This window comes from Perissodus microlepis, chromosome 4 (assembly GCF_051167445.1).
Source record: "Perissodus microlepis isolate ML-2025 ecotype Zambia chromosome 4, ASM5116744v1, whole genome shotgun sequence".
In the NCBI taxonomy this organism is placed as follows: Eukaryota; Metazoa; Chordata; class Actinopteri; order Cichliformes; family Cichlidae; genus Perissodus; species Perissodus microlepis.
In genome coordinates, this window is record NC_140464.1 from 17,930,676 (window position 1) to 17,956,383 (window position 25,708).

A 25,708-nucleotide genomic window follows, 5' to 3' on the forward strand; every position below is an offset into this window, starting at 1 on the left:
TGATATTTTTATTAAAAAAATCTAGGCTTCATATCGTGGGTGAAACAGGATATTGCCATTGTGTGAATAGTAGAGTTTTCTTCCTGCTTTCTGAAGCATTAAGTAAGTATTAAGCATTCATTGATTATGCGCCATATGTGCTTCCAATGCAGACCTGCAGTTCAAAATTTGGTATAGACAGTTTTTATGATGGAGTTTCTGGAACTTGTTCAAAATTAACCTGGCTTGACTGTTATATAATAATGAAACTGCATGTTTGAAGTTAAGACAGTTGATTCAGTGACTAATTTACTGAACCTGAACATGGGAGCTTTGAAAAAAGGGTTATTGAAAACAAAACATGCCAAAACAACCCTTTTTAATTTGTCAATATTCATTTTGTTTTCATAAAAAACAGAAATAACATAATTTCAGTAATATTCTCCTGCCACTACACTTTTATGGTGACAGCACAAAGCTGAGTTTGTTTGCAGATATTACAGCAAGTTGTACAAATATCATTAAAAAAAAAAAGAAACCTGAGTTTTCCTTTATTTTATACTGAAATAAGATCCAAATATCTTAGCAGTGAAGCATTAACCTTAATCCAAGGCTCTCTGGATAAATAATTGGTCTGGTCTTGACAAAGCAAAAATAACAAGTGAGGTTTGCTATTTGAAGCAGAGACAGCTCTGCACTGTTGCCCTGACTACCTTGCTAAAAACAGGGACCTCATTTGACCAGGGCTGTGATAGGTGGAGATAATCATGCATCACTTTCTCAGATGCTCAGATGTTTTTAGAAATAGGATTTTAATGAGTGCAAAGAAGTCATGGAAGGGGAGCTCTGAAACGAATGTGTCCACTTACTGTTTGTTGTATGAATAGTAGCTTGCATTGTTGTCACCTTGTGTGTGTGTGTCATCATGGTAAAATGTGGTACTGAAGGCACCTATAGAAGCAGGAGCTACCTAAAAAAGCAGTACTTTGGTGGGTGTTTATATCTGCTTGTCTGTCTGTTTGCCAACATGACAGAATCACAACTATGCAGCCATCAAACTTTGCATATGTAGGAGTTAAAAAAGGGTTTTGGCAACAATGTAGTACTGATTACTTAGTACTTGTTGGCTGAAATGTCATCACGTTGACAGGCATTGCAGCTTATGTAATCCTATCTCTGTTTTTATCTAGAGAGCAGGATCGCTGCTCTTTCATTTTGTATTGATTAAGATTGCTTTTGGATGTCCTGCTAGAACCAGCTGTATAATTAGTAGTCCGAGACGGAGGCAACAAAAAAGACAATTAGACTGCGTGGCAAGTATCTGCTCATGCATGTACAATTATTACACATGTAAACTACATGCGCCATTACCCCCTGGAAAGTGACTCTAATGAGTAGGAGAGTGTTATCTTTGGTTTCTGTCAGACTTAATGGTATTATTTCAAAATTGTGACTCTTCAATTGTCACCATCTGAAGCACCTGATCATTTCCTAACATGTTTATCATACTTGTTATGAAAAGGCATGCCAAATCTTCCCAAGTGGCTTAATTTAAATAAAATCTTGGCCGTCAATTCAGTTTTGCATGAATGTGGTTATTTTAAAAACAAGTACCAAAAAAAGAGGAAAAATAACTTGTTAATTTCAATCAAATGACTGAATGAAAACCAGGGAATGCACCTGAAAGAGAGCGGATAATTATCCAGTTTAAAATATAGGTAGGTTGAAAAAGCATTAACCCACTCAGGTTTTGCAGTTGCATGTGTTTTGACTTGGCTGTGGAGTAATTGAGGGCAGGGTGTGGACGCTCATGCAAAGGTCTGGGTCTGAGAAGGATAAAAATAGTCCCTTTCCATCAGCAGATCAATTACTGAACAAACACATTCACTGTCTCCCGACCTATACCGTTTACTCGCTGCTCCGTCTATATGCGCCACTTCAGTTTCCCATTTTGCTTCTCGCATTTTACTCTTCTAACAGGAAAAGGTTAGCTAAACACCAACTGCATGCAATGCAGTCACAGTTGTTTTCTCACATGCAACCAGAGCATGCTATATGCACTAAGTGAAACCTTGCCATACGACCTTTCGTTGTCATTGTACTGCCAGTAATTTATCTGCTTTATTTTAAAAGGAATACTACTGGCATTTCTATAAATTCACCGGGTGGTTAAACAATGTGGAAAACATTGGTTAATAATAAGGAAATATGGAAAATTCCTTCTTTTCAAAATCATGCTGTATTTTTCCTAATTTCTTTTCCATGTTCACAAGCTCTTTATGCTGTTTATTTCTTGTTTTTATGGTTTCTCTTTCTCAATTTTTTGTATTTTCCCTCTGCCTTTCCTATAATCCTTTCTTCTCCCTTTAACAATCCCCTATTTCCCAATCCTCTCTCATTTCTCTCATCCTGCTCTCTCCTCTTTAATTCTCTTGTCCTTGCCCTCTATCCTGCAGTCAATAGCAAGACAGATACTACTGACATATATGGCGGCCAAATATCTCCTTTTAACCTCACCACAAACCACACACACGTGCACACGGCACACACGTGATCAATAGAAACAGTGGCCTTCCCACTGAGAGTCGCTTACAAACCATGCATTGATTGGGTGGCACAACAAAGTTTTAACTTGTGCGCTGACACAGTGGCTTACAGTACCAGTAGAGTTAATACTCCACAACTGGGGGAAAGGGACTTGCAACAGAGGACATAGAGGACAGAATGGAAAGAGTTTGTCAAAGTAATTCAAATAGGTGTGTTGCTAACTGGATAAATAATTGAAAGCAAGAAAAGGAAGAAAAAGACACAGAGCACTGTCAGAGTAGTGAGGCATGAATGAAGTGTGTTACCCCCTGCTGGTGACTTTGCACAGCGTGGCACATGAAAACCAAGCATCACACTGAGAACACACCTGCCAATGGAGCGCAAGGTGGTGGGAAGGCTAAAGAGTAGCAGGAAAGAGTGACAGTTTACAGAAACTGAATTAAGTGCAACTGTGAGATACTGGGGTCATAAAAAATGTGGCAGACAAAGCCTAATCAGGTGAGGAGGTTTATACAACTTGCATGTGCAAAAAATTGTCTTGTCTCTCTGTGGCCATATGGCACAATATATCTGCTGTAGTTTGGAATCTTGGAGGCAATGACATCGTTGTTATTAAAAACAGCAGAAGATAATGGAATTTAATCAAGAAGGTAAGCTGGCTGATACGGGCTGAAATTCAAACACATGCCAACATTGTATGAATAAAGCAAAACAAATCACAAAGAAATGTTGAAATCAAAAGAGAAAAGGAGCAAAACAGTAAACTGAATGCTGCATTTAACTGCCCACTTCATTATAACCTCTCAAAGAATTAATATCAGACCTTTATTTAGCATAATAGTCCTTAAGCGCTAACACACTAAGACCTTTCTAATTAAACACTCAAGCACTCTGATCAACCTGAATAATATGTTAATACACCACTCTAAAAAAATATGCAAAATAATAGTTTGGTTTAAAAATAAGCAACACTCTGACTGCTAAAAATCTGCTGTTGCATAATCAGCAAATGTGTGGGAGTCAAGTGTGTACTGGCAAGTACAGCCATGGTAAAAGAAAGTACACACTTTGCCAATTCCAAAGTATTACATATCAGGAAATAATGAAAAATGATCCAGTTCTTACCAGATCTTAAATTTAGGCAAATGCGACATGAGATGAACATTAACATACTTATTTAACAAAACTTAAGCCAAGTGTGAAAAATTATGTACAACCTATTATTAAAGCTTGTAGAACAACCTTGAGCAGCAATAACTCCAAGTAATTTTTCTCTTTATGACTTTATCACTCTGTCACATTGTTGTGGAATATTTTCAGGCCCATTTTTCTTTACGATGTTTTGATTCATTGAAGTTTGACTGGTCCAGTGCAACAACTCGATTCTTTTCTCTTTCAGCCATTCTGTCGGAGGGTTGCTGCTATGATCGGGATCACTGTCATTTAGCTTTAGCTGTCAGACAGATGGCCTCACATTTGACCCTAGAATACTTTACTTGCTTAATGTCATGAGGTGTCTGTATTGATATCATTTAATCAAACATGGTGCTGTGTGTATATGTTATGGCCAAACATCTCCACTTTAATCTTGTCTTATCAAACTTCTGCTTTTATAGAGTTCACAGTTGTTGATGATCAGTTAATCAAGTGAGACATGCCACTGGTAAATACTGTGCCATCATAACAAGAGACAATACAAAGAGACTCCATCTGGTATACATGACTTATCCCTTTAAGACCTACCATTGAACCAAGTCCGCCAGAGCTTATATTTATATTTTTAGATGCTGTAGTGCCATTTTTGAGATATTTTAAGTTGCTATACATCAATACACCCATTATGTCCCAAATTATAATAATATGTATGCATTAAGTCCATAGTAACTACATAAATTGCAAAAAAGTGCAATAAACTATAAAAAATTGAAACATTTCTAGTTAGAGAAATTTCAGAGGGATATCCCTCAAAACTGTAAATGCAAAAAAGTTGTATAAAATAGTTTCTAACCACAGGAAATTTATTTTGAGTGTCTTCATAGTTTTATTGTTAAGATACACCAATTTTTATGTACTGCAGGAAATGCAAATTTGCAAAAAAACAGCATGTGCATCAAAATAAACTATTTCCAAAAGTGTAATTTGAGTTCTAAGCATCCCAGAAACTATACAGAAAGGCATAAACTCAAACGTTAATTTTAAAAACACCAGCATATCTTTGTAAATGCCCTGTAGGAAAAAACTACATTTTCCGTGAAAGTGACGTCACTTCTGGTTTCGGGCAGGTACTGGCGGACATCAGATAGATCGTGCTGACGTTTATTCCAATGTAGGAAGTGTTACGAACAGCTGATCAGATCGACAAAGCGTGTTTTTTGGAATATTATGTTTTTGTTGCTGCAAATGCTTTTTTTGCAATTTTTGCAAAGCTATATGTGGAAGGAAACCGTGACCTAGGACAAGCTGAATGGATAAGACGGAAGTACAACTCCTCCGGTTTCATATGCAAAAAAATTATTGTGCTAGTTTATGTGGTTGCAGTTCTACTGGGCTTTAAAAATAATTAATAATAATTATGCCCGCTCCGACCGGCCATAAAGAGTTATATATTGTATACCTTAGAACACACATCAGAAGTGTGTACTTAATACGCTGATGCCAGCATAAAAGAGGAAACCAAGAAAATGAAATCAAACACTGCTGATCACTGGTAAATGTCACTCACACAGCCATAGACACAGTGGGAGATGCTGTCACACAGGGTCATGAATATTGAGGCATGCAGCTGGGACCTAATCACCTTCTCAGCGGCAAAGTGGGACAACTACTGTTACAGTTGTTTCCTAACTTGAAAGCAAAATGACTGTAGGAAAGATTTATGATAATGTATATAGTAAATTAAAATTTTCATTTATCTTGTATGAAAGCCATGAAATTGGGATTAATTTGCTAGTATGCGTGAAATGGATTTTTCACAAGCATCACTTGAAAGTAGAAAGCAATGCGGTTTGATGCTGGGCCAAATCACTGTCATATCTGTCAATAAGCAGTCCAGTTTCTTCACACTATACACACACAACCGTAAACACATGCAGATGCACAATTTAACTCACACAGTGAAGTTTTCCTCAGGGTAGCAACGGTTTCTCAGGAGACCCGCCCACAGCTGCACCCCGATGATCCCGAAGATGAAGAAGACGAAGAAGCACAGCAACAGCACATTGCCCAGCATGGGTAGAGTGTCTAGCAGCAGGTTCACCAGGATACGCATACCTATGTAAAGCAGGAGAAGAATTAACCAGTAACAGATTATCACAGTCTTGCAGCACTGGTTAAAAAGGCATTTTATTCTTTGTATGGATGGTAGTTTGCATTGATAATCATCTGAAATGAAAAAGAAAAGATACCCTTTGTCAATTCTAAGGGTTTACATATCACAACATAAAAATAATGTTCTAAAATTATTAAAATCCAAACTCAGATAAATAACTGTGCATAACATACTAGAGCAGGTCATTTTTTAGTTAACCAAAAAGTAAACCAAAGTCCAGAAGGAGCGTGTGAAAACTGCACATCCCATCTTTAAATAGCTCATGAAAGTAATGTTTTTCTGTGTGAGTTCTTTACAACGTTGCTTCCGCTGATTGAGGTTACCGGCACAGATGCAGCTTTGCAAACCTAAGCTGTGCTGCATTTCTTTTTAGAGAGAAGAAGCTTTCTTCTGCCAGCCCTTCCAAGCAAGCCATACTGGTTCAGGCTTTTTCTAATTATACTGTTGTGAACTTTAACATTTAACATGCCAACTGTGACTTGCAGAGCCTGAGATGTACGATTTTAGCAAATTCCCTGAGCATTGCATGACCTTGAGGCCAGACCATTTGACCATTTTTTTCTAAGATCATTGCTGATCTTTCCTCCTTTGCTTTCACACACCTAAATCCTCCAAACCAAACTTCTATTGAGCTGCTCACACTAATGATCAGTTAATCAAATGCATTTGCCTTAATTACCCTTTTAATGGTAAGTGTTTTTCCACACACCGCTTCTGCATTTTGGAATTACTGCATGTTTTTTTTTAACTAAATAATGATATGTTGCAATATGCATGCACTGTCATCCATCTGAGGTTTTATTTTTTCTAATGTTAAGATCTAGTAATATTTTTATTATGCTATTATTTGCAAAACATCATAATTTAATTGGAGATTAGACATCAGAATTACAGGAGCAGCACCACGACTCCAAACACGCTCCTTCCGGTTCTTATCTATATATGTTCCCCCAGTTCTACAAGCTTTTCATTCTCGTTTATGTGCCTCACCCTGCCTCCCTATTTCAATTCTTTAACTCCTTCACTTCTATTTAGTACATGTGGATCTGTCAGGCCCGGGAGCCGCTGCCAGTCCCCTTCCCCAAACCGCAGCTCAATTCACATCCAGGCCATTCACCTTTACCTACTTAAACGCTGCCAAACATAAAACGAGGATGTGGGTCCAGCTAGTGAAAGATGGTATACTTCCTTTCACACATGACTTTAAATTTTGACTTGTAAATGCAACTAATGAACTTAATTCTAGGCACTATGTCTTAAATGATGTCCTAAAGAAAATATTACATGTTACACTTTCTTTGTGATCCTTTTGCAGTTTTTCATGGTTTTACATGGTTTGTAACCAGAATCTGTCATGTATTTGTTTTTAAATGTCTATGTTTCACAAATATATCGTATAATAAACACTTCATTGCAGATATATTTATACCTTTACAAATCTTTGGAAGTAATTCAATAATAAATATATATATAATTTCCAGACATTGATGCTTAAAGCATTGTTTTCTTACACATTTGGACATTAAGTCAGATAACCACAGCATCAGTAGAGATTCTGCTTCTGTACATGCACTGGACACACATATCAAACAGTAGCAGATACCAGTTGGATTGGAAGTTAACAACCTCTCCAGAGGAGTCAGTTTGTAAGACAAATATATCTTGGACCACTGTAGGAGACGAACTATTTCCTGAAAGATCAAGAGCTTGAAAGGTTGCATATCAGTGACACAGCAGCGTAATCAGGCTACGCGAGGTCTTATTCATGATTAGACAAAACCTAATTGCAGAAATACAAGCGCGTCTCCTGTCGAATGATGATGACCTCATTCCCCATGGATTGGCCTGTCTTGCTGTGATGACACATTGAGACTGTGATTAGCGGAACATAATGACAGCTGATTGGACTAACTAGAGGGAGAGGTGAGACCCACTGATGAGATCACAGTGATCCCGCACTGGCACCTGAGAGTGGTTTGCCTGTGTGTTGGTGTTACTACGAGCGTGATTGCCTGTGTGTATGTCTCTACTTATCTGATGGCGGGTGCATTAGTGTTTTTCGGTGGCATAGCGGGATTCGTGAATAACAACTCTGCAGTAGGTTAATGTGTCACAACAGTGCATCTACACTGCCAACAGACTGTATGACAGGAGAGAAGCTGAGAGAGATGATGACGATAGCTTTACACAAAGACACAAGCACCTGTAGCTCACTGATGAAACAAACACAAAAAGATGCAAACACAAATGTTGGCACTGAAAACAAAATGTTCTCTTTAAAAATCTTTATAAATGTCCCCATTTCCATTAGTTGTAATCATTATTATCACAATTTTTTAGAGCTTTATTACAGAGAACAAAGAAAAAGATGCAGGGATGTATTGTAATATGTAATCTTCAACATAGCCTTGAACTTTCTTCAGAAAGCTTTCTTGTAATTTCTTTAAGTAGCATTCACAAATAGTTCTCCAGGTTTCTTGAAGGACATTTAAAGCTCTTCTTTGGATGTTGGTTGTTCTGTTCTTAGAGATCATGATCTCATACTGCTTCAATAACGTTGAGGTCCAGGCTCTGAGGAGGCCAACAGACAATAAATGAAAATGAAGCCATTGCCAATCAGATGTTTTCCAGATGGCACTGTATGGTAGTTAAAAAGAGCCTCCACCATCTTTTACAGAATTCTGCAGACACTCACCCTCTGTACATATTGAAATTCAGATCCATCACTCCAGAAGTCCTGTTGCCATTTATGTTCAATCCAGTTCTTCTGCAATTTGCCAGACATTAGCCTTTTCTTCCTGTTCTTCTTCCTTAAGAATGGCTTCTTGACAGCCATCCTTCCACTGAGACCATTTCTTATGGGGCTTATCCAAATCAGCTGTAGGGCATCAGTCGGGTCCATGTCAGGACTTTGCTGGATTGATTTCCTCTAATTCTCAAGTACACAAGCTTTTAGGGCTGCCACTTTTTCTTTTGTCTTCCACATCTTTTTTTTTTCAAGGACACACTGTACACCATGCAGACATAGGCCAGTGAGTGAAAAATGAAGCTACTGTCCAAAAAAGCCATGAAAGGCCTTCAGAATACCTGGAGAACTCTTGTGAAAGGCCAAGAAAGTCTGGATCCTTGAAAAGAAAATATAAAGAAACGAGGGGTGGCTCAGGACTTTTACACACTACTATATTTGATATTTGTTTGGTCGTCATGCATGGGCTGCCAATTGGTACAATGTGCGTCATTGATTTGAAGTCTAATGTGATGTGTCTCTAATCTTTCTAGGAACAGAAAGTGGATTTTCTGTCTGAAGAGCGCAGATGAAAGAATTTTTCTTGAATGCACATCCGTTTTCCTCCCCTGGCTAATTTGTCTCATCAACTGGTATTAAATGGAAAGTAGTAGTGTTGCTAGCGTATATGTGTCTCTGCTGGTGGCTGGAGGCGAGTCTAAATGTATTTGTTCCCCCGGGTCCTCGTCATTAGGCCACTCTTCCATTAGGCCTAATTGGGTGATGAGAGGGAGAGATGGATGGAAGGCAGAAGAAGAACGAGAACGAGACAGGGCCTGAGGGGGTGTTAAAAAAAAGTGAGCGTTAAAGAAAAGAAAAAAAGCAAATAGAAAAGAAAGGAAAAATATTCATGCAAACTAAAGAGAAATGCTGAATGGAAGGAACACAAACAAAAGTAACTAGAGAGAAAAGAAAAAGTCCTTTTCTAAGCCTCTCTATATATTTACTCCTTCCCTCTCTTTTTCTACCTGCCTCTATCTCTGTCCCCTCATGGCGACTCTGCCGGTTTTCCAGCTCCTGCTGTTCCCAAATAAAGATGGATGCCTCCCTTTGCGCCACAGAGGAAACACATTTAGAGCTACCTGCCTGTGCTATTCATTCAAGACCATGAGACTTCTCTTCTCTTTCATTTCCATACTGTCTGTTGTTTTTTTTTTCTCTGCTACCATTCGATCTGACACTCCCTCTATCTCGCACCAATTTCATCCAAAAAAGTCTAACACAAAAGCACACATTCTTACGCACACATACGCAACACACACAGGACTATTATCTGCCATTTTGTTACAAATTGTTATGTGTGAGGGGTCAGGATGTGCTCATGCTCCCTGTGTACCTGTGGGCAAAGTAGCAATCCCAACAAAACAAGTAACAAATAGCTTTATCCCCATGCTTCCTCTTCTCTAATGGGGTCACAAATAGGGGACAGAATCAAGTTACTGCTTGCTCATTATGTGCAACTTACTGATAACCAGATAAATAACAATAGTATCCATTTCCAGCACACAGACGACTAAAGTATGAAAAAGTAGAAACAAGAGAAATGAAGAGTGTGGTCATGCATGCATTCATAGCTACATATGCATTCATCTGCTGCATTTCAGTAAAGCAATGTAGCAAGAGATTCATGATATGGTACATAATTATCTCCTTAAAGGCATATTTGTTACAATCTGTGCATTTATCCCTGGAACAACATATGCAGTCTGCTGCATATATCTTCTAACCATACTGCTGGAAGCATGATAAAGTGAGCATTTCATGTTCTTTCTGCTGCGAGTGTTGTTGTAAGATATTCTGCTTAGCCAGTTCTTCATTTGTGGCCCCACCTGTAAGATTGCTTCTCCTTCAGACCGTGTAGGGGAACTAAAATTATTTCAAATGGGTACATGAAAAATAACAGAAGTGAATATATTAAAAAGAAAGAGCAAAACAGATATTTGACATGCAGGCTCTGCAAAGCCACATATCGACTATTTTCCATACAAGCGCGAAGAACTGCTCACCTCTCTCTATCCTCTGTCTGCATCTTTCTTCCCCAGCTATTATATCACAATTATCATCTAGCTCTGAAATGTCCATTCTTAACTGTAATGGCATGAAGTTCAAAGTTCAAACTGAGCATTACAACAGGGAAAAAAGGTCATTGTAGTGAGTTTGAACATCATATAGATGCCACATGGGGTGGTCTTAGTATCTGAAAAGCTGCTGATCTACTGGGATTTTCCCGTATAGTCATCTTGATGGTTTGCAGAGAATGTTCCAAAAAGGAGAAAAGAGAAAATATTCAGTGAGCAGCAGTTCTCTTGGGTAAAATGCCTTGTTGATGTCAGAGGTAGGCAACAGTAGCTCAAATAACCATTCATTACAACTAAGCTAGAGCATCTGTGAATACACAGGATATTGGACACTGAAGCAGTTGGGCTACAGCAGCAGAAGACCACAACAGGTGACACTCCTGTCAGCTAAGATCAGGAGACGGAGGCTACATTTCACATGAGCTCATCAAAACTGGACAATAGAAGATTGGAAAAATCCTGCCTGGTCTGATGAGTCTCGATGTGTGCTTTGACATTCGGATGATAGGGTCAGAATTTGGTGTAAACAACGTGAAAGCCTGGATCCATCCTGCCTTGTATCAAAGCTTCAGGCATGGTGATGTCATGGTGTTGAAGATATTTTCCAGGAATACTTTGAGACCCTTAGTACCAACTGAGCCTACCTGAGTACTGCTGACTACATCCATCCCTTTATGCTCAGATTGTACTATATCTGTTTCCAGTGAAGAACATGCCATAAAGCTTAAATCATCTCAAAGTTACTGCACACAAATGGCCTCCACAGTTCCCAGATCTCAGTCTTAGAGTGCACTTTCAAAACATATAGGCTAATAAAACTAATAGTAATAGCTACTACAGTAAAGTTAGAAATTAATCTGGTTCTCTTGATGAGTACTGAACACAAGTGCCTGACTACTTCAGTTCATGTTTATGACCTTTAAGGAATGATTTCCTATAATATCTTTTTTTTTCTTAAATACATTAAAAAAAATACATAACCCAAAATTAGCATTAGCTTGACCAATCACTCAAGTACTGGAACAAAGTGATTGGACTGGTCTGAAATTGGCCCAGGCAGGCTAATTGCTCGCTTGCAATCATTAGGAGATGTCAGTCAGGGCTGCAGAACAAAGAAATCAATTGGAGTTAAAAAGTTTGGCCAAGCGCTGAGTTTTTGATGAGAGAAACAGGGTTATGGTCACACGCCGATCAGTGAAGCAGCATTAATGGACGGTTTGTAAATCTGATAAAGCCGTGACTCACGGTTTGAACTGCCTGCATGATTAAGCATACGATAAATGTTTAATGATGCCCGCAGGGAACAGGTGGCATGCGAATGCAGGAAAAAAGCAAAATATGTAATACATATACATGAATTTCCATGTTGATGCATTTGGACTCTATGTGAACTGACAGAAATACAGATCTACAAAGAGAAAGTACAAGCAAAAGTATACCTCAAAGGCCACATGGAGACATGAAACATTAAACAGCAAAGAATTTGCCCAGAAACAAACACACACAAAATGTTAATGACGATCTCACTTGGCACTCTGTTAATGGCTTTGAGCGGCCGAAGAACCCTCACTGTCCGAATGGCTGACAGGTTGATGTTCTGCAGGTCCAGCGAGTACTCTACCATCCTGAATATACAGACAAAGAAGCAAAAAGGAAGAGAGAGATCAGTTAATCATTTAATCATGAACTGTCACTGCCTTGATCGGTCACTGGTTCAGCCTAGGAGAAAAACCGATTAGCATAGCCCCAGCTTCAACACAGATCTCTGTCCACGATTCAAAGCCACTGGTCTCTCTTTGATCTAGTCTCACCGGTGCCCTCCCTTAGCTCCATGAATCTCAGCTGTATGGGAAATTTACTGCACGTGGAGGTGCAACCCTCCAGAGAAAATGCTCGGTTGGGGTGGGAGTGCAGGGTATAAAGTGACAAAGCATCAAAAAGGGAGAATAACATGAAAGAGAGGTGGGGAAGAAGAAAAGAGCAGGGAAAAAAAGGGATTCATTCTATTCTAAGTGTTGCCTGCAGGATGTTGCGGCTCAGTCAGTGCCTGGCATCTGTTAGCAAGTCATTTCCACAGCATGGCTAAGCTGTTTGTGCCCCCAAACCCAAACCACTTTCATAGGAGAACGGTCACGGTATGAAAGCACTGTGTACGTCTGAATGTGCCATACACTACTACATGACTGTAATCACACAGAGTGAAGTGAATGTATGAAATTTACAGTATATGTGTAATAAATGACAGAATAAATAACACTGTGTGCATGTATATGCGAACAAACTGTGTGGATTGTGTAATACTTACGTGCGTTTGTCCAAGAGCGTGCACAAATTAAATGTGCCTGGGGCTACGACAGTGTCGGGACAGCATGATACCAACAACAGCGCATCCAACACAAGCTAATAACACCCAAAGCACATCCGCTGGCTTTGTAAAAAACAAGCCAAGCTCACTGTCTCTCACACAGATAGACTTATGAACCGTGTCATTTCCAATAATGTGAAACTTTATTGATCCCAAAGGGAAGCTTTCTCCGTTTGCCCTTCAACAACAAGCACAGAGTCATCAGCCGAGGAGCACCCCAGCTCACACTTAAGTAGGATTACTTGTTGTACAAGGGGTTTAACTGCTGCACAACCTACAGGGAGTCAACTCTAACCACTAGCAATTTATTCATATGGTTGTGAAATATTTAAAAACTAGGATTGCACTTTTAGGTGAAATGCTTACTTGTGTTTTGTTTTAAACTTAATCCTATAGTTGTGGGTTTTTTGTAGTTTTTGAGTCTTATACTGTAGCTGGACGAACCCATCATTGCAAGGGAGACTTTTCTCAGTCAAAAACAGGCCACAATGCCAAACCACAGAGAAGAGCGGAACAGTTTTAGGGGTGGGGCTACTAGCTTTTCTACTAGTTTTAATGCAAAAAAGGATTTGATATAGGCTGCTGGGAGCCTGAATAAAGGGCTAAAATGCCAAAAGCTAGCTTTAAAGCAATTAAAAAACACATGTCCCTCTCTTAGTTAGCTCAAGGACAAATACTAAATGTAAATGTGTTGATTGAATAGGTTATAGGCTGAGTGATACACTATTAGATAGAGACAGCCTACCCAAAACACATATAATTGCTTAGATGAGTGCAGATATTGCAGCTTTGTTAGTGATCCAATTACATCCTGATCACACACAGAGCAACAAAGAAATTAAAAACGAGAACAGAAGATCATTAATGTGCTTGCATGTGTGTGAGTCTTTAGACATGTACGTCTTTGTGTGTGTGTGCATGCATTCTATCTATAGAAGTGTCTCTTCCTGTGCACATCAATCAGGCCGATGTGTTTGGGAGGGTAATTAGTGGACTGCCGCAAGCAACCTTTTTATTATTGCTTTTTTGCTCGCGATACCTTCATCTCATTCATGCTTTTATGTAACCACACTGTGTGTGTGTGTGTGTGTGTGAACGTGCCTTTCTATATCAGTGTAAAATGTAACATGTAAAATGTAGCGCTTCAGCGGAAACCTAGTGTGAGCCTAGTGTCAGAGATCAGGCACACTTTCAGCATAAAGGATGATGAAACACTTGAAACAATCTAGATATCAAATATGTCGTGACTTGAGAGCAAAGTTAGCAATTAGCCACAATCATAAACCCAAAAGTTTAAGTTCTGCATTGGGAAATATGTGTTTTGGCATCATTTATATATGAAACACAAAAAGAGACTGCTCAACTGTGATGATCTCCTCGTAAAATAATGAAAACTGAACAACAGCTGCAGCGCTTTCTTGTTTTTGTCTCATGTAATTGTGAATCTCAGCTGAGCCTCATAAAGGCTGTTAAGCAAATTTCTTACTATTTATATCCTAATAGATTTATCTTTATAGTGTCATCCAAGGTGACAAAGCTTTTTAGACCTAGTCTCTCATTTTCATGAAAAGGTCCTAAAGGGTCAAACCTACTCTGTAACTCATCACGTTACAGGCTGTAAAGTGATGAGTGCGCTCTACTGATGACCTCCGAGTCTTGGCATAGCACATCTTACTTGCATAAGCAGAAACACAAAGATCAGAAACCTGAAGTGTAAACCACAATGTCAACACCTTATGGAATAAACATTGACTATCTGTCTGAAACATAGCAATCTTCCCCATTAAAGGGAGCCTCCAGAACCAAAGTGCCATTATAAACTATCGAAGTGCAGTTTCCTTTTCACCGTTGGTGCCAACACAGAGTAAATGTTTCCACAACTTACAGCTGAGTTTCCTTAATAATCCTTTCTGGATGAGGAAAACCTGTCTCATCATGTGTTTTGTAGGTTCTTAGTCATGCAATTCAGGGTAGTCTTGTGAGCTTGATAATGTTTCAGCTCTCATCCAAGAGCCTTCTTCAAGAGTCTCCCAGGTAATAAACCCTTAGTGGGGGTTCTTCATTTTGGAGGTCCTTCAGGTGATTCTGGGTCTTTAACCCACTATTGATCATACCAGTCATCACATGAACCACAGTGCATCATCCAGTTGCCTTCTTTTTTAGTTTTCAAGACTGGTCTCATCATAATTGCCATCAGCTTCAGTCAAGATTAGGGTTGCCAAAAAACTGATACTCAGATATTAATCAATACTAAAACTAAAACTGAATTAAAATACACATTTGCAAAAATATTGATGCAAACAGTGCCATCAGAGCTCCTCCCCTCACTAACAGCTGAAGTAGTTAACGTTTATGACACTGGACAACACTTTAGGAGGAATACAAAGAGGTCAGTGAAGCTCCTGCTCCAACAACATTGAAGTATCGAACAGTTATCAGTGTTAACTCAGCCAGCAAATGCATTAACAGTAGCTGTTTAACTGTTAGCAATTACCGATAGCCACATTAGCCATCTGTTTTTATTAATGTAGTGATTAGCAGGCTGTTAGAAAAAAGATGAATAATTATTGCCGGCTGAACGGGTCATGGATCGAATATTGAGCCGTGGCAGCGCGGATTATGGACACATGGTGAACTGCCTGTAAAGAGCAGCAGGGAACTAGAGTTAAACGGAGCAGAGAGTCCAGAGTGTGGAGAACTAATCTGAGCAAATAAAGAGTGAAATTCGGAGTAGAGCAGCCAAATCAGTTTGAAATTTTTGGATTGTGACAATACAAGAGCAACTAAAGAGCTGTGCCTAGTCAAGGCACAGCTCTTTAGCATATTCCATATACCAGCATCATTCATTTTTCCATGATTTCTTTGACCTGTTAAATTTTTTCAGCTTTTTCCTTGGCATCCATTCATCTGTCCATTCATTTTCTTCCACTTATCCAATTCAGAGTCACAGGGGAGGGGCTGGAACCTGTTACAGATGTCATGCAGTGAAAGAGGAGGTACACCCTGGACAGGTTGCCAGTATGTTGGCATCCTTGGTGTACATTAGAAAAAGATGCAGAAGTCAAAGCTGACTTTCAATAAAAAGGGTCACACTTCTTTGCTGAACCATGAATTTCAGTGATATTGGCACAAAGATACGGAATTTGCATGCTGTCACTGCAGATACGACACAAAGTGGGAAAAAAATTAATGTCAGTGCAGTGGAAATGAAAAAACAAACAAACATTATTTCCTGTGAGGTGTCTGGTGTTAAAGACAGAAAGGGAAAACCACTCTTGACAAAAGAAAGGAGTGTATGGGGCCAAAGGGTGGATGTTCATCTGAGCATGTCAAGAAGAAAGAAAGAGCAGCGAGGTGAGTCAAAAAGAAACAAAAAAGAGGTGTTGCCCGTAGGTAACAGGCATGGAGCTCATAGCAGAATGTTGACTGTGATTTGGCCCAGAAAAGCTGGCACTGCCCTCTGCAATTAGCCTAGACGCTAATCTAATGGGTGCTGCCAAGAGGCAAACGAAGACCGAGGTGTTCGCACAAATGCATACACAAACACAGGCAGGCGCACGCACGCAGATTAAACACAGCAAAGGCATAAGCTGACAGACTGTAATCTGTGTGGGTAATTCTGTGCCATAAACGCGCACATAGACTCGCGCGAGCTGTGTTTGAGCATCCGCTGAGGACAAACTGATTCAGCTCAATTGAAGATGAATGTCCCTGCACCGACCCTGGAAAGTCTGTAGCTTTATCGTTGTTTGTGTGCCATTATACCAGCCACTCCTCCCATCCATCTCCCTCTCATTCACATAGTCGTCACTTCGGAGGACATTACATTTCCTTATGCTCATTTTCTGGAGACTTTTTAAACCAAGTCTACATACTAAAAAGCTTTATGTATTTATGGTATGAGGGCTTCATTTTTTCCACCTCAGAATAGAGTTGCATCCCCCAGATGTGGGCATCTCCTCACCCCCCGCACACCCCCCAGGACCAAAACAAACACAAACACACCACACACGCATACAGAGGGACTTTATCACCTGGCATGTCTGAGCCTCGCATTTCACTTGGGTTAAAGCAGGTGTTTGAGCAGGTGTGTTTACTTTGGTTTTGTGCACATGCATCCATCTAGCACATCTGCCTTGTATTTTCCTCACACATTAACAGCATGTGTGGTGAATACTTGCAAGAACAAGTTAAACCTGTAATATATGAATATATGACCAGAGACATACATGTTGTTGCCGACATGTAAGTGTTACACGTTCTTAAATTGATTTGATGTCTTTTCATAACTGTGCCAAGCTACATTTTTGATCAATATCTGGTGAACACCCAATACTTTACCTAGCAGTATCTCGGTCTGTGATACTGTAGTGTCTGTGGCAGAATATCAGGGACTCTTAATACCATGACTTTGATTTAATTATTTATCTTTTTTTAAATTCTTTGAAATTAACATGTAAGTGCTGACGGCTTAAAAAGAGCTGATGTCTCACTCTGCTGGAGCTGCTGAAAAATACAGAAACAGTTGAAACGGCTGCACAATCAGAGCAAACTGGATGGCTGTTATTGCATAGTGGTTTTGCCGCTGCGTTCACACCACACAGTGACTTTTTCTGGTCGAGTGTTATGTCAAAGCCTGTTTTCCAAGCTGAAGGTTTTCTACACCGACCTTTGCTTGTTTCATAACACAAGAGTCACTCAGAGCTGTGCCACATCCACTGTTACAGTTTTGTGTGTAAAGCAATAAAACATCTATTTGTAAAATGCCTCCATAGTTTTATTTCACAGTTTTATTTGTTTCTGTACCATTTTGACTCTGACTCTGGTCCACACAGGGTCATGCCACAAATTTAAACTGGTTCTAATTTCATAATTTTAACATAAATTAATGCATAAAACTATATGACCTCCATGCAAAATAAGATTACTTACTTGTTTACTTGTCATCCTTCTGTTAAATATACACATAGTAGAATATGTGAACATATCTAGATTAACTGAAAATGATATGGGTCACATTTAATTAATCTTCCCTCTAATTTCTTTTAAGATGCTTAGAAAACAAATATTATTTCTAAGTAAATAGTAGTAGAGACTAGACCAGAGTAATAGAGACAGATTGCAATAATTAAAGCTGAGTAACAGCAAGCCAGTCAGCCAAAAAGTCATTCAAATTAAATGGCAAAATAGGCTGTTAATCTTTGCTCTTAAAAATAACACTTGTGTTTTCTGGATCTGCCGTCCAATAAATAGCATAATGACAGCATAATTTATTAATGTCTACAAAACCCATTATAAAAAATATTATATATACTTCAAATCTAATCTTGTGGTTTTAAAGATTTAAAGTTGTACGTGCTAAAAGTCATTGCCACTTACGCTATAACATTTTGTCTATTGCTTCTGCAGAAATTGCTGATGGGGGTGTTTTTGCTGGTTTTAATGTTTTGTCACTCAAGATCTTTTATGATAATCTTTTTACCTTTTAAAGTTATTCACAGAAAGTAAAAAAGACTCGAGATTTTTAACATTGTTCTCATTTTTTGTTTTACATCTTCCCAAAACCTTGTCAGATGAACTAAACAACACTTTCATTAACATCACTTCTCATATTCATATTCTACTTTATTCATGTACTACTTTAAGCGATGTTTGGCTAAATGCCCTCTTTTATCCTATAGCCCACTATTTCAGTTCTTTTAATCACTGTTTGGTACATTTAGTGATCTATTTAAATTGCTATCAAAACTTTTAGCTAGTCATTTCCATCTGTCAAACATAACCTTACCTTTTTTCCCAGCAGACACCGTTTAGCTAACAATTACATTAGCTATTTATAAGTTTGGGGAAACCACTTGGATGAGTGACGAAATGTTTTTCCTACTAAAAATACTACATTAAGATGAACAGAATAAACTTTTTGGGAATTATATTAGCTTACGTTAGCTAAATGCTATCAGATGACATTTTGCCATATGTCATCTGATAGCATTTATCTAACTATTAGCCATTCTTTTAACATGTATTTTTATCACTTTGACAATCACGTATCTACTTTAGTTATATAGAGATTGGTGTCTATTTGTACTATTTAGCCATTACTTTTTTCCCCCAACATTAGTTTAGCATCTTTCATCCTTCTGGCTGCTGCAGCAAGTATGCAGAGTTCCTCTTTTTATGAATCATTGGTATATTGTATATTGTCTAGTCCAGTATTAAAATGGTTGATTTTATGCCTTTATTTTTTTAAAGAATATTTTAAACTGTTTATCCTTATTTTCTGACAGGATAATAGACAGGGAGCCTTTCAACATATGGGCTATCTGCTCAGACCAGTGATCAATATTAGATCACTGGTCTGAGAAGTATTAGAAGCCTACTGTATGAATGAATGCTTGTATAATGATTTTTGCTTACCCTGCCATGACTATGAAGAAGTCCAGTCTGTTCCAGGTGTCACCCAGGTAACAGCGACGGCCAAAGATCCCCAGAGCCACCATCTTTACCACCATCTCCAAGGCGAAGAAGATGTAGATGAATGCATCAAAGGCCTATGAGCAATGGGAGGGAGACAAATACAAAGGAAAATGAGCTGAAGATAGAAAAAAATAAATGCTTTTATATATTTTACATGAAACACATGGGCCAGACATCTGTTTTATCTGGTGTGTTCAAGAGATTAGTGGGCTCAAGCTGTTGATAAAGCTCCCTCTTCATTTTTTTCAACTCTGATTTTCAGTATTGGAAGAACAGTCATTCTCTAATAGAAAAATTGTCTGAACTTTAAAATGTGGTTGCTTTTAATTGCTAACGGTGCAAATTGGGGAAAAAAAAAATCACTGATAGTACTATGAAAACTGAAAGATTAAAACGAAATGGTACACGTGCCCTGAAGCAAGCTTCAAGCAATTCCTTAGTTCAGCCCTGTATCTATTCAAACACTTAAACCAGTGCATGACCTTTTATTCTCAACAGCAATTTTAACACTCTAAATACGGCACAACACAGTTGATTTCAAATGATCACTCACAAGCAAAATAATATTCAAGAATGATGTGTTCTGATCTATTTGTGTGTGTGTGTGTGTGTGCGTGTGTGTGTGTGTCTGTAGTTTGCTGGACTGTAAAAGACTTAAGAGCTAAATGTGTGTATGCACTGCAAACATAGTCTGTACTACCATAATAGAGCATCACACAAAACACACAGTGCTTTGTTTGAACCTGCCTACTCTATAATACTTAAATCACAAAAGAAGTAGGAAGTGATCAGGAATAAGAAAGAGGAAGATCCAGGTCAAACCTCAGAGAAAACAAAGATGAAGAGCGAAAACATGGTGAGAGATAACCAGAACGATAGAGACAGATAAGAGCACATGTCCTGATTACATTATTTTACACAGATCGCTAGCTAAACCACCTATTGTATTTTGGTAACAAAAAATATTTCCCACTGCCTTGCCGAAGGCTCTGTGACTGTGCTTCCTGCCGAGTCACATGTTCCTACACTATATAACTCAAGCTGCTACATCTTCACATGGAGATTACAGGACCAAGACCAAGAAATTCAAATGAAGTCATGCCTGCTAATTAAAAATCATTGAATTTAATTTGACTAAGTTCAAAGTCTCAGGAAAGACACAAAAATTCTGTAGTCAACTTTGTAGTCACTAAATATGAGAGCAATGAGCAGACAAATAGAATAATAAATGGTGTAAAGATACATTACAGATACAGTACCTGATGACTTTCAACAACCAAGACATTTTATATAGAAATAACAGGACAGTTTACCAAAATAAACTCTAAGGTTATTACCTTCCCTAAGTAACATAAGACATAAAATGGATTCAGTGGTAGAAACAACATTCTTTTCCACTCAGTAATGATGAACAATTGCAAGATGGTGTTTGCAGCTATAGACCAAATAGAATGAGACAAATGGTGTGTGAAATTTTGAGGATTTATTCATGCTGCACCACTGGCAGAAGCCTGGGATGTTGTTTTTGTCTCCATCTAGAAATAGCAAGAGTCAAGAGATTGGATTCAGAAACAGTAATCTATTCTCTGGTTGGGCACTGTCTGTATTGTTTGTTATTTTCAAAGATCAAAATCTCTAAAAGCAGGGACAGAGGTGAGCTGGTACAAATTTATGCACTGCAAATGTATAAATCTCTGCTTTTGGGTATGCAAGGATGGTTTTGTGTGTAAATATACAGGCACGACTTTGCCTTGTAATGCATCGGAAACCAACGTGTGTTCCATCGCTTCTCATTCAAACGCATACAGAAAAATACACACACCAGCTCATATACAGCTACTATACAGAGCTGGCAGCTTTCAATGGGAAAGATGAGAAAATCAGGCTCACATGCTGTTTAAATGATGTTTTGATAAATAATGCAGCCTGCACGCTTCATATGTAATCCAACATTGGCTGCACCAGTTGAATCCCTGTCGTGCTCTGCTCTGAGTGAAAGGGGAATGAATTCATCATCATTATTTGTCACTACCGCCAGCTTCCTCTTCAGTCAACCTATCAGGTTTCATCATCAACATGATTTGTATAGAGGTTGAGGCTGTCTTGTGATGGGCCCTTTCATGATTTGAAATAGGAGCTGGTGTGGAAGCTACTTTATATGCTGTCATTGTACCACTTATTTGGCAAGAGGAAAGGACATGGTAAGTAGGTCGTAAGGATTGTGATGTTGGACCATTTAAAAATAAAATTATGTTGTGTGTGTGTCTTACTCTACTTGTGACTGACAAAATTAATCAGTGTATAAAACCAAAGGCACCACAGGGACAAATACTCACTTAACAAAATAGGGCAGGAAAGGGAATACCAGACACAGTGATTTATAAAGTGTACGTGTGTTTTCTGAACATCTGAAGCGCTACTAAAAACTATAACAGGTGCAGAGTTGAAGATATAATGAATCGAAATCCCTGTACCATCCAAATCAATTGATGAAAAGAAAATAACTTTTTTCATGAGAAATAATTGCAAATGCAGACTGGAGTTTTTGATTTTTAACACTGACTGAAGCTCCTGAGTAGGAGTCCTTTGACTTGTGGTACTTAAGAAGAAATATCTATTAAACGGTTATAAAGAGTTTTTGCTAGTGCTGTCAGCGTTAATCTTGTTAAAATTACGTTAACGCCATAACCGCATTAATGCGGCAAACCTCCGTTAGCACGGTTAGCTCGTTAACGCGTTAGTGCCGTTCAGCACCTCACACGGGTTGATCCGCGTTAACTCGCTAATGGAGGTTTGCCACGTTAATGCAGTTATGGTGTTAACGTAATTTTAATGAGATTTACGCTGACAGCACTAGTTTTTACATTTTTTTTTACCTGCCTAACCCGGTCGTGTTTATTCGTATTATTTACAGGGGCATACGTTTTTTTCAAGATTATCACCCTACATCCAATCGCCAAGTTTGATTTTAGAATATGAAACAAACTCTTAACTTAACAATTTTCAAACTCAGTCTGGCTTTAGATTTGTACATAGAACCAAAACTACATCTATTTTGGCAACAAATTATGTTCTTAATGATTCAGACAGGATGCAAGATTGTGCTGCCTTGTTCATTTGAATCTGTTGGCCAGTTTCTTTATGGTCAATCAGTGATACTAGTTTAGGCAACAGGGTGGATTAGGAGCTACATTTTAGTTTATACAGCTGGATGTAAGTCTAGTTTGTAAAGGAGTCCTCTAAGGCTCAGTTTTAGACCCTGTTTCATTAGCTCATTGTGGACTTCAGGAGAGAGAAAAGAGACACCCATGCCTCCATCTACATAAATGGCACAGCTGTTGAATGGGTCTCCAGCTTCAAGTTCTTGGGGACCCACCTCTCTGAGAATCTGTCCTGGTCAACTAAGACCTCCAGCCTGGTGAAGAAGGCACATCTGCGCCTCTTTTTCTTTAGGACACTGAAGAAGAACCTCATGTCTACTGACATACTGGGTAACTTCTACCACTATGTGATAGAGAGCATCCTGACCTACTGTGTCATAATTACTCTGTTGCTGACCACAAAGCACTGCAGTGGGTGGTGAAAACTGCCCATTGCATCACAGGGACTCCACTTCCTGCCATTGAGGGTGTCCACAAGAAAAGATGTCTACGCTGAGCACACGTCTTTATCAGGGACCCCTCTCATCCTGCCAATAAACTGTTCCAGCTCCTCCCCTCCAGAAGATGCTACAGGACCCTACTGACTAAAACCATCAGGTTTAGGAACAGCTTCTTCCCCACAGCTGTCACCCTACTGAACTCAGTCCCCCACTGAACCCTTCCATCCACACTCACTTAATCCTTCTACACTCCTCCTATCCCTCCCAATGACCATGATCATGACTGTCATTCATTCTCAACATTTACCATATGCTGACATTGGTTACTGCCATAGTTTTAGGACACTGACATAGCATAGTCTCTGTTATAGCGCGTACACTGTTCACTATTATAGATGTTCAGAGCGCTACACTTCCACTACTGCAGATATATTCATAAGACTCTGTAGATCTGTTTACCACACACCGGTACATCTGCATATATGTAGCACATCTGTGTATATTTGTTCATAGTACATCTGTATATCTGCCTGTCTGTATAGCAATATAGAACATCTGTATGCTATACAGATCATCTCTATATCTGTACATATGTATACAATAGTGCATCTGTATATTTGCTCTCTACTTAACTCATCTGTATATAATCTGCTCTTTTTGCACTTACTCCTCTTGTACTTCTGATTAGATGCAAACTCTGTTTCCTTACCCTGTATTTATACATGTGTGTAATGGTAAATGGACTGGTTCTTATATAGCGCTTTTCTACTCTTCTGAGCACTCCAAGCTTTACACAACTTGTGCATTCACCCACTCACGCTAGCACATTTTCTTAGTGCTTTCTAAATAACATTTACACTTTTTTATCTTTACTCTATCACAGTGCTTCACATTTCATATCAAATTAGTTGTCCAGTACACTTCACTTTACTTTGCACATTATAATCTGGATTCTTGGCTTTATTAAGCCTTAGGAGGCAAACACACTGGTATATTTTTATGTACAAACCAATAGTGGGTAAATGTTCTTGTTATCTGTGTAAACAGCCAACACCTTCAAACAGCTTGTATGATTTGCACTTGTTTAGATGGCGCCTTTGTGGGGATCCCTGGATTTTGTTTCAGAGGTTGGTATTTTGCACTTTGGTCATGGAATAACCTTCAGTGCACATTAAAGCTGAATGCTTTTGTCTCTCCAGGAGAGTTCAAAGCTTTTATGAAGGCTCCTGTAACCAAAGAGTGCAATTACTATTCAGAATATGTTAGATTTGGTTTTATAATTTATAATTTTTCAATGGCATGCCTTCTTGGCCAGGTCTCCCTCAAAAAAAAAAAATGTTGGAGGGCAGAAAGGCGATAGAAGAAGACAAATCTTCAGGTACATTATCAAGAAATGAAATGAAAGAATTGAATGATTTAATGGTTGATTTCAATGAATGGGTTAAGACTGCAAAGTGCACTTATTTCTCTACTTCAGTACTAATAAGCATAGCCTGAGAGCTGTTTTTAACACAGCAGACCTTTTTAAATCCTGTAAGTTTAAATTGGATTATGATAGGAAGTGACAAATTTCTCCAGTTTCTGAGTTTTTTACAGGAAGAAAATTGGCATCAAATCCAAAACAGTAGCTTCTGATTCTTTTATTGATGTCCAGTAACTTAGTCATAATTTTATCTTCTTCTATGCCAGTCTCTTTGGATGAGCTTTTAAGTACTGTGTCACAACTGAAACACTCATCAAGCAGAAATGATACCTCCAAAATGTCTGTGTGAAGTTTTGGATATCACTGCCCCTTGGTTGCTTTCAGTAATTAACAGTTCTCTGTCCTCTGGCTGTATCCCAACATATTTAAATAGGCCTGTGTGCAACCACTCATCAAACAAATCTGGCCTCACTCTTTCTGATGACAAGTACAGCTCAGTGTCAGAGTTACCTTTTATACGAAAACTTTTAGAGAAGACTGTCTGGCTAAAACTTCTTGAAGGATTACATCAGAACATTTTGAAGTCCTGACATTGTGCTTATTAAGGTGACAAACTTATGTCTTAGCAACTGCTGATGCTGATGGATATTCTGTTCTTGTGCTACTTGATTTAGGTGCAACATTTGATGCTGTAGACCAGGGGTGTCAAATTCCAATCCTCCATGACCGATGTCCTGAAACTTTTAAATGTATCCCTGCTTCAACACACCTGAATAATGGCAAAACTCTATAGAACTTGACTGCATGCTGAGGTGGCAACCCCTAACTCTACTCAAGTACATTTAAATAAATGTAAGTAAATGTAAGTGTTTAGAAAAACTTCTAAAAGTACTTTTATCGCACCATGTTCATTCACCCATGAGGTGCTGTAACATGTATCAAATGGCTGAATTGAAACCTCAGCATGCAGGCAAGTTCTATAGTCTTGTTAATGACCTACTTATAGGTCTATACTGGGACCTTTCCTACTTTAATTAAATATGGTACCTTTGGGCCTTATCAACATTTCATGTATAATTAATATTTCTTTTCACTGCTATGCTAATGATACACAACTTTATCTCC

At 38.6% G+C, this 25,708-nt stretch overlaps 1 protein-coding gene across 5 annotated transcripts in view; it reads right to left on the reverse strand.

The window, feature by feature from the left end:
• Positions 1-25,708, reverse strand: part of cacna1ia (calcium voltage-gated channel subunit alpha1 Ia) — a 192,740-nt gene that overhangs the window by 65,886 nt on the left and 101,146 nt on the right. For all 5 annotated transcript variants that reach the window (XM_084926243.1, XM_084926242.1, XM_084926241.1 and 2 more), the window contains exons 4-6: positions 19,500-19,633; positions 12,245-12,342; positions 5,637-5,796 (exon numbers count right to left, since the gene is read on the reverse strand). In XM_084926243.1, coding sequence (XP_084782369.1) covers positions 5,637-5,796; positions 12,245-12,342; positions 19,500-19,633 — 392 coding nt within the window. The remainder of the gene's footprint in view (positions 1-5,636; positions 5,797-12,244; positions 12,343-19,499; positions 19,634-25,708) is intronic.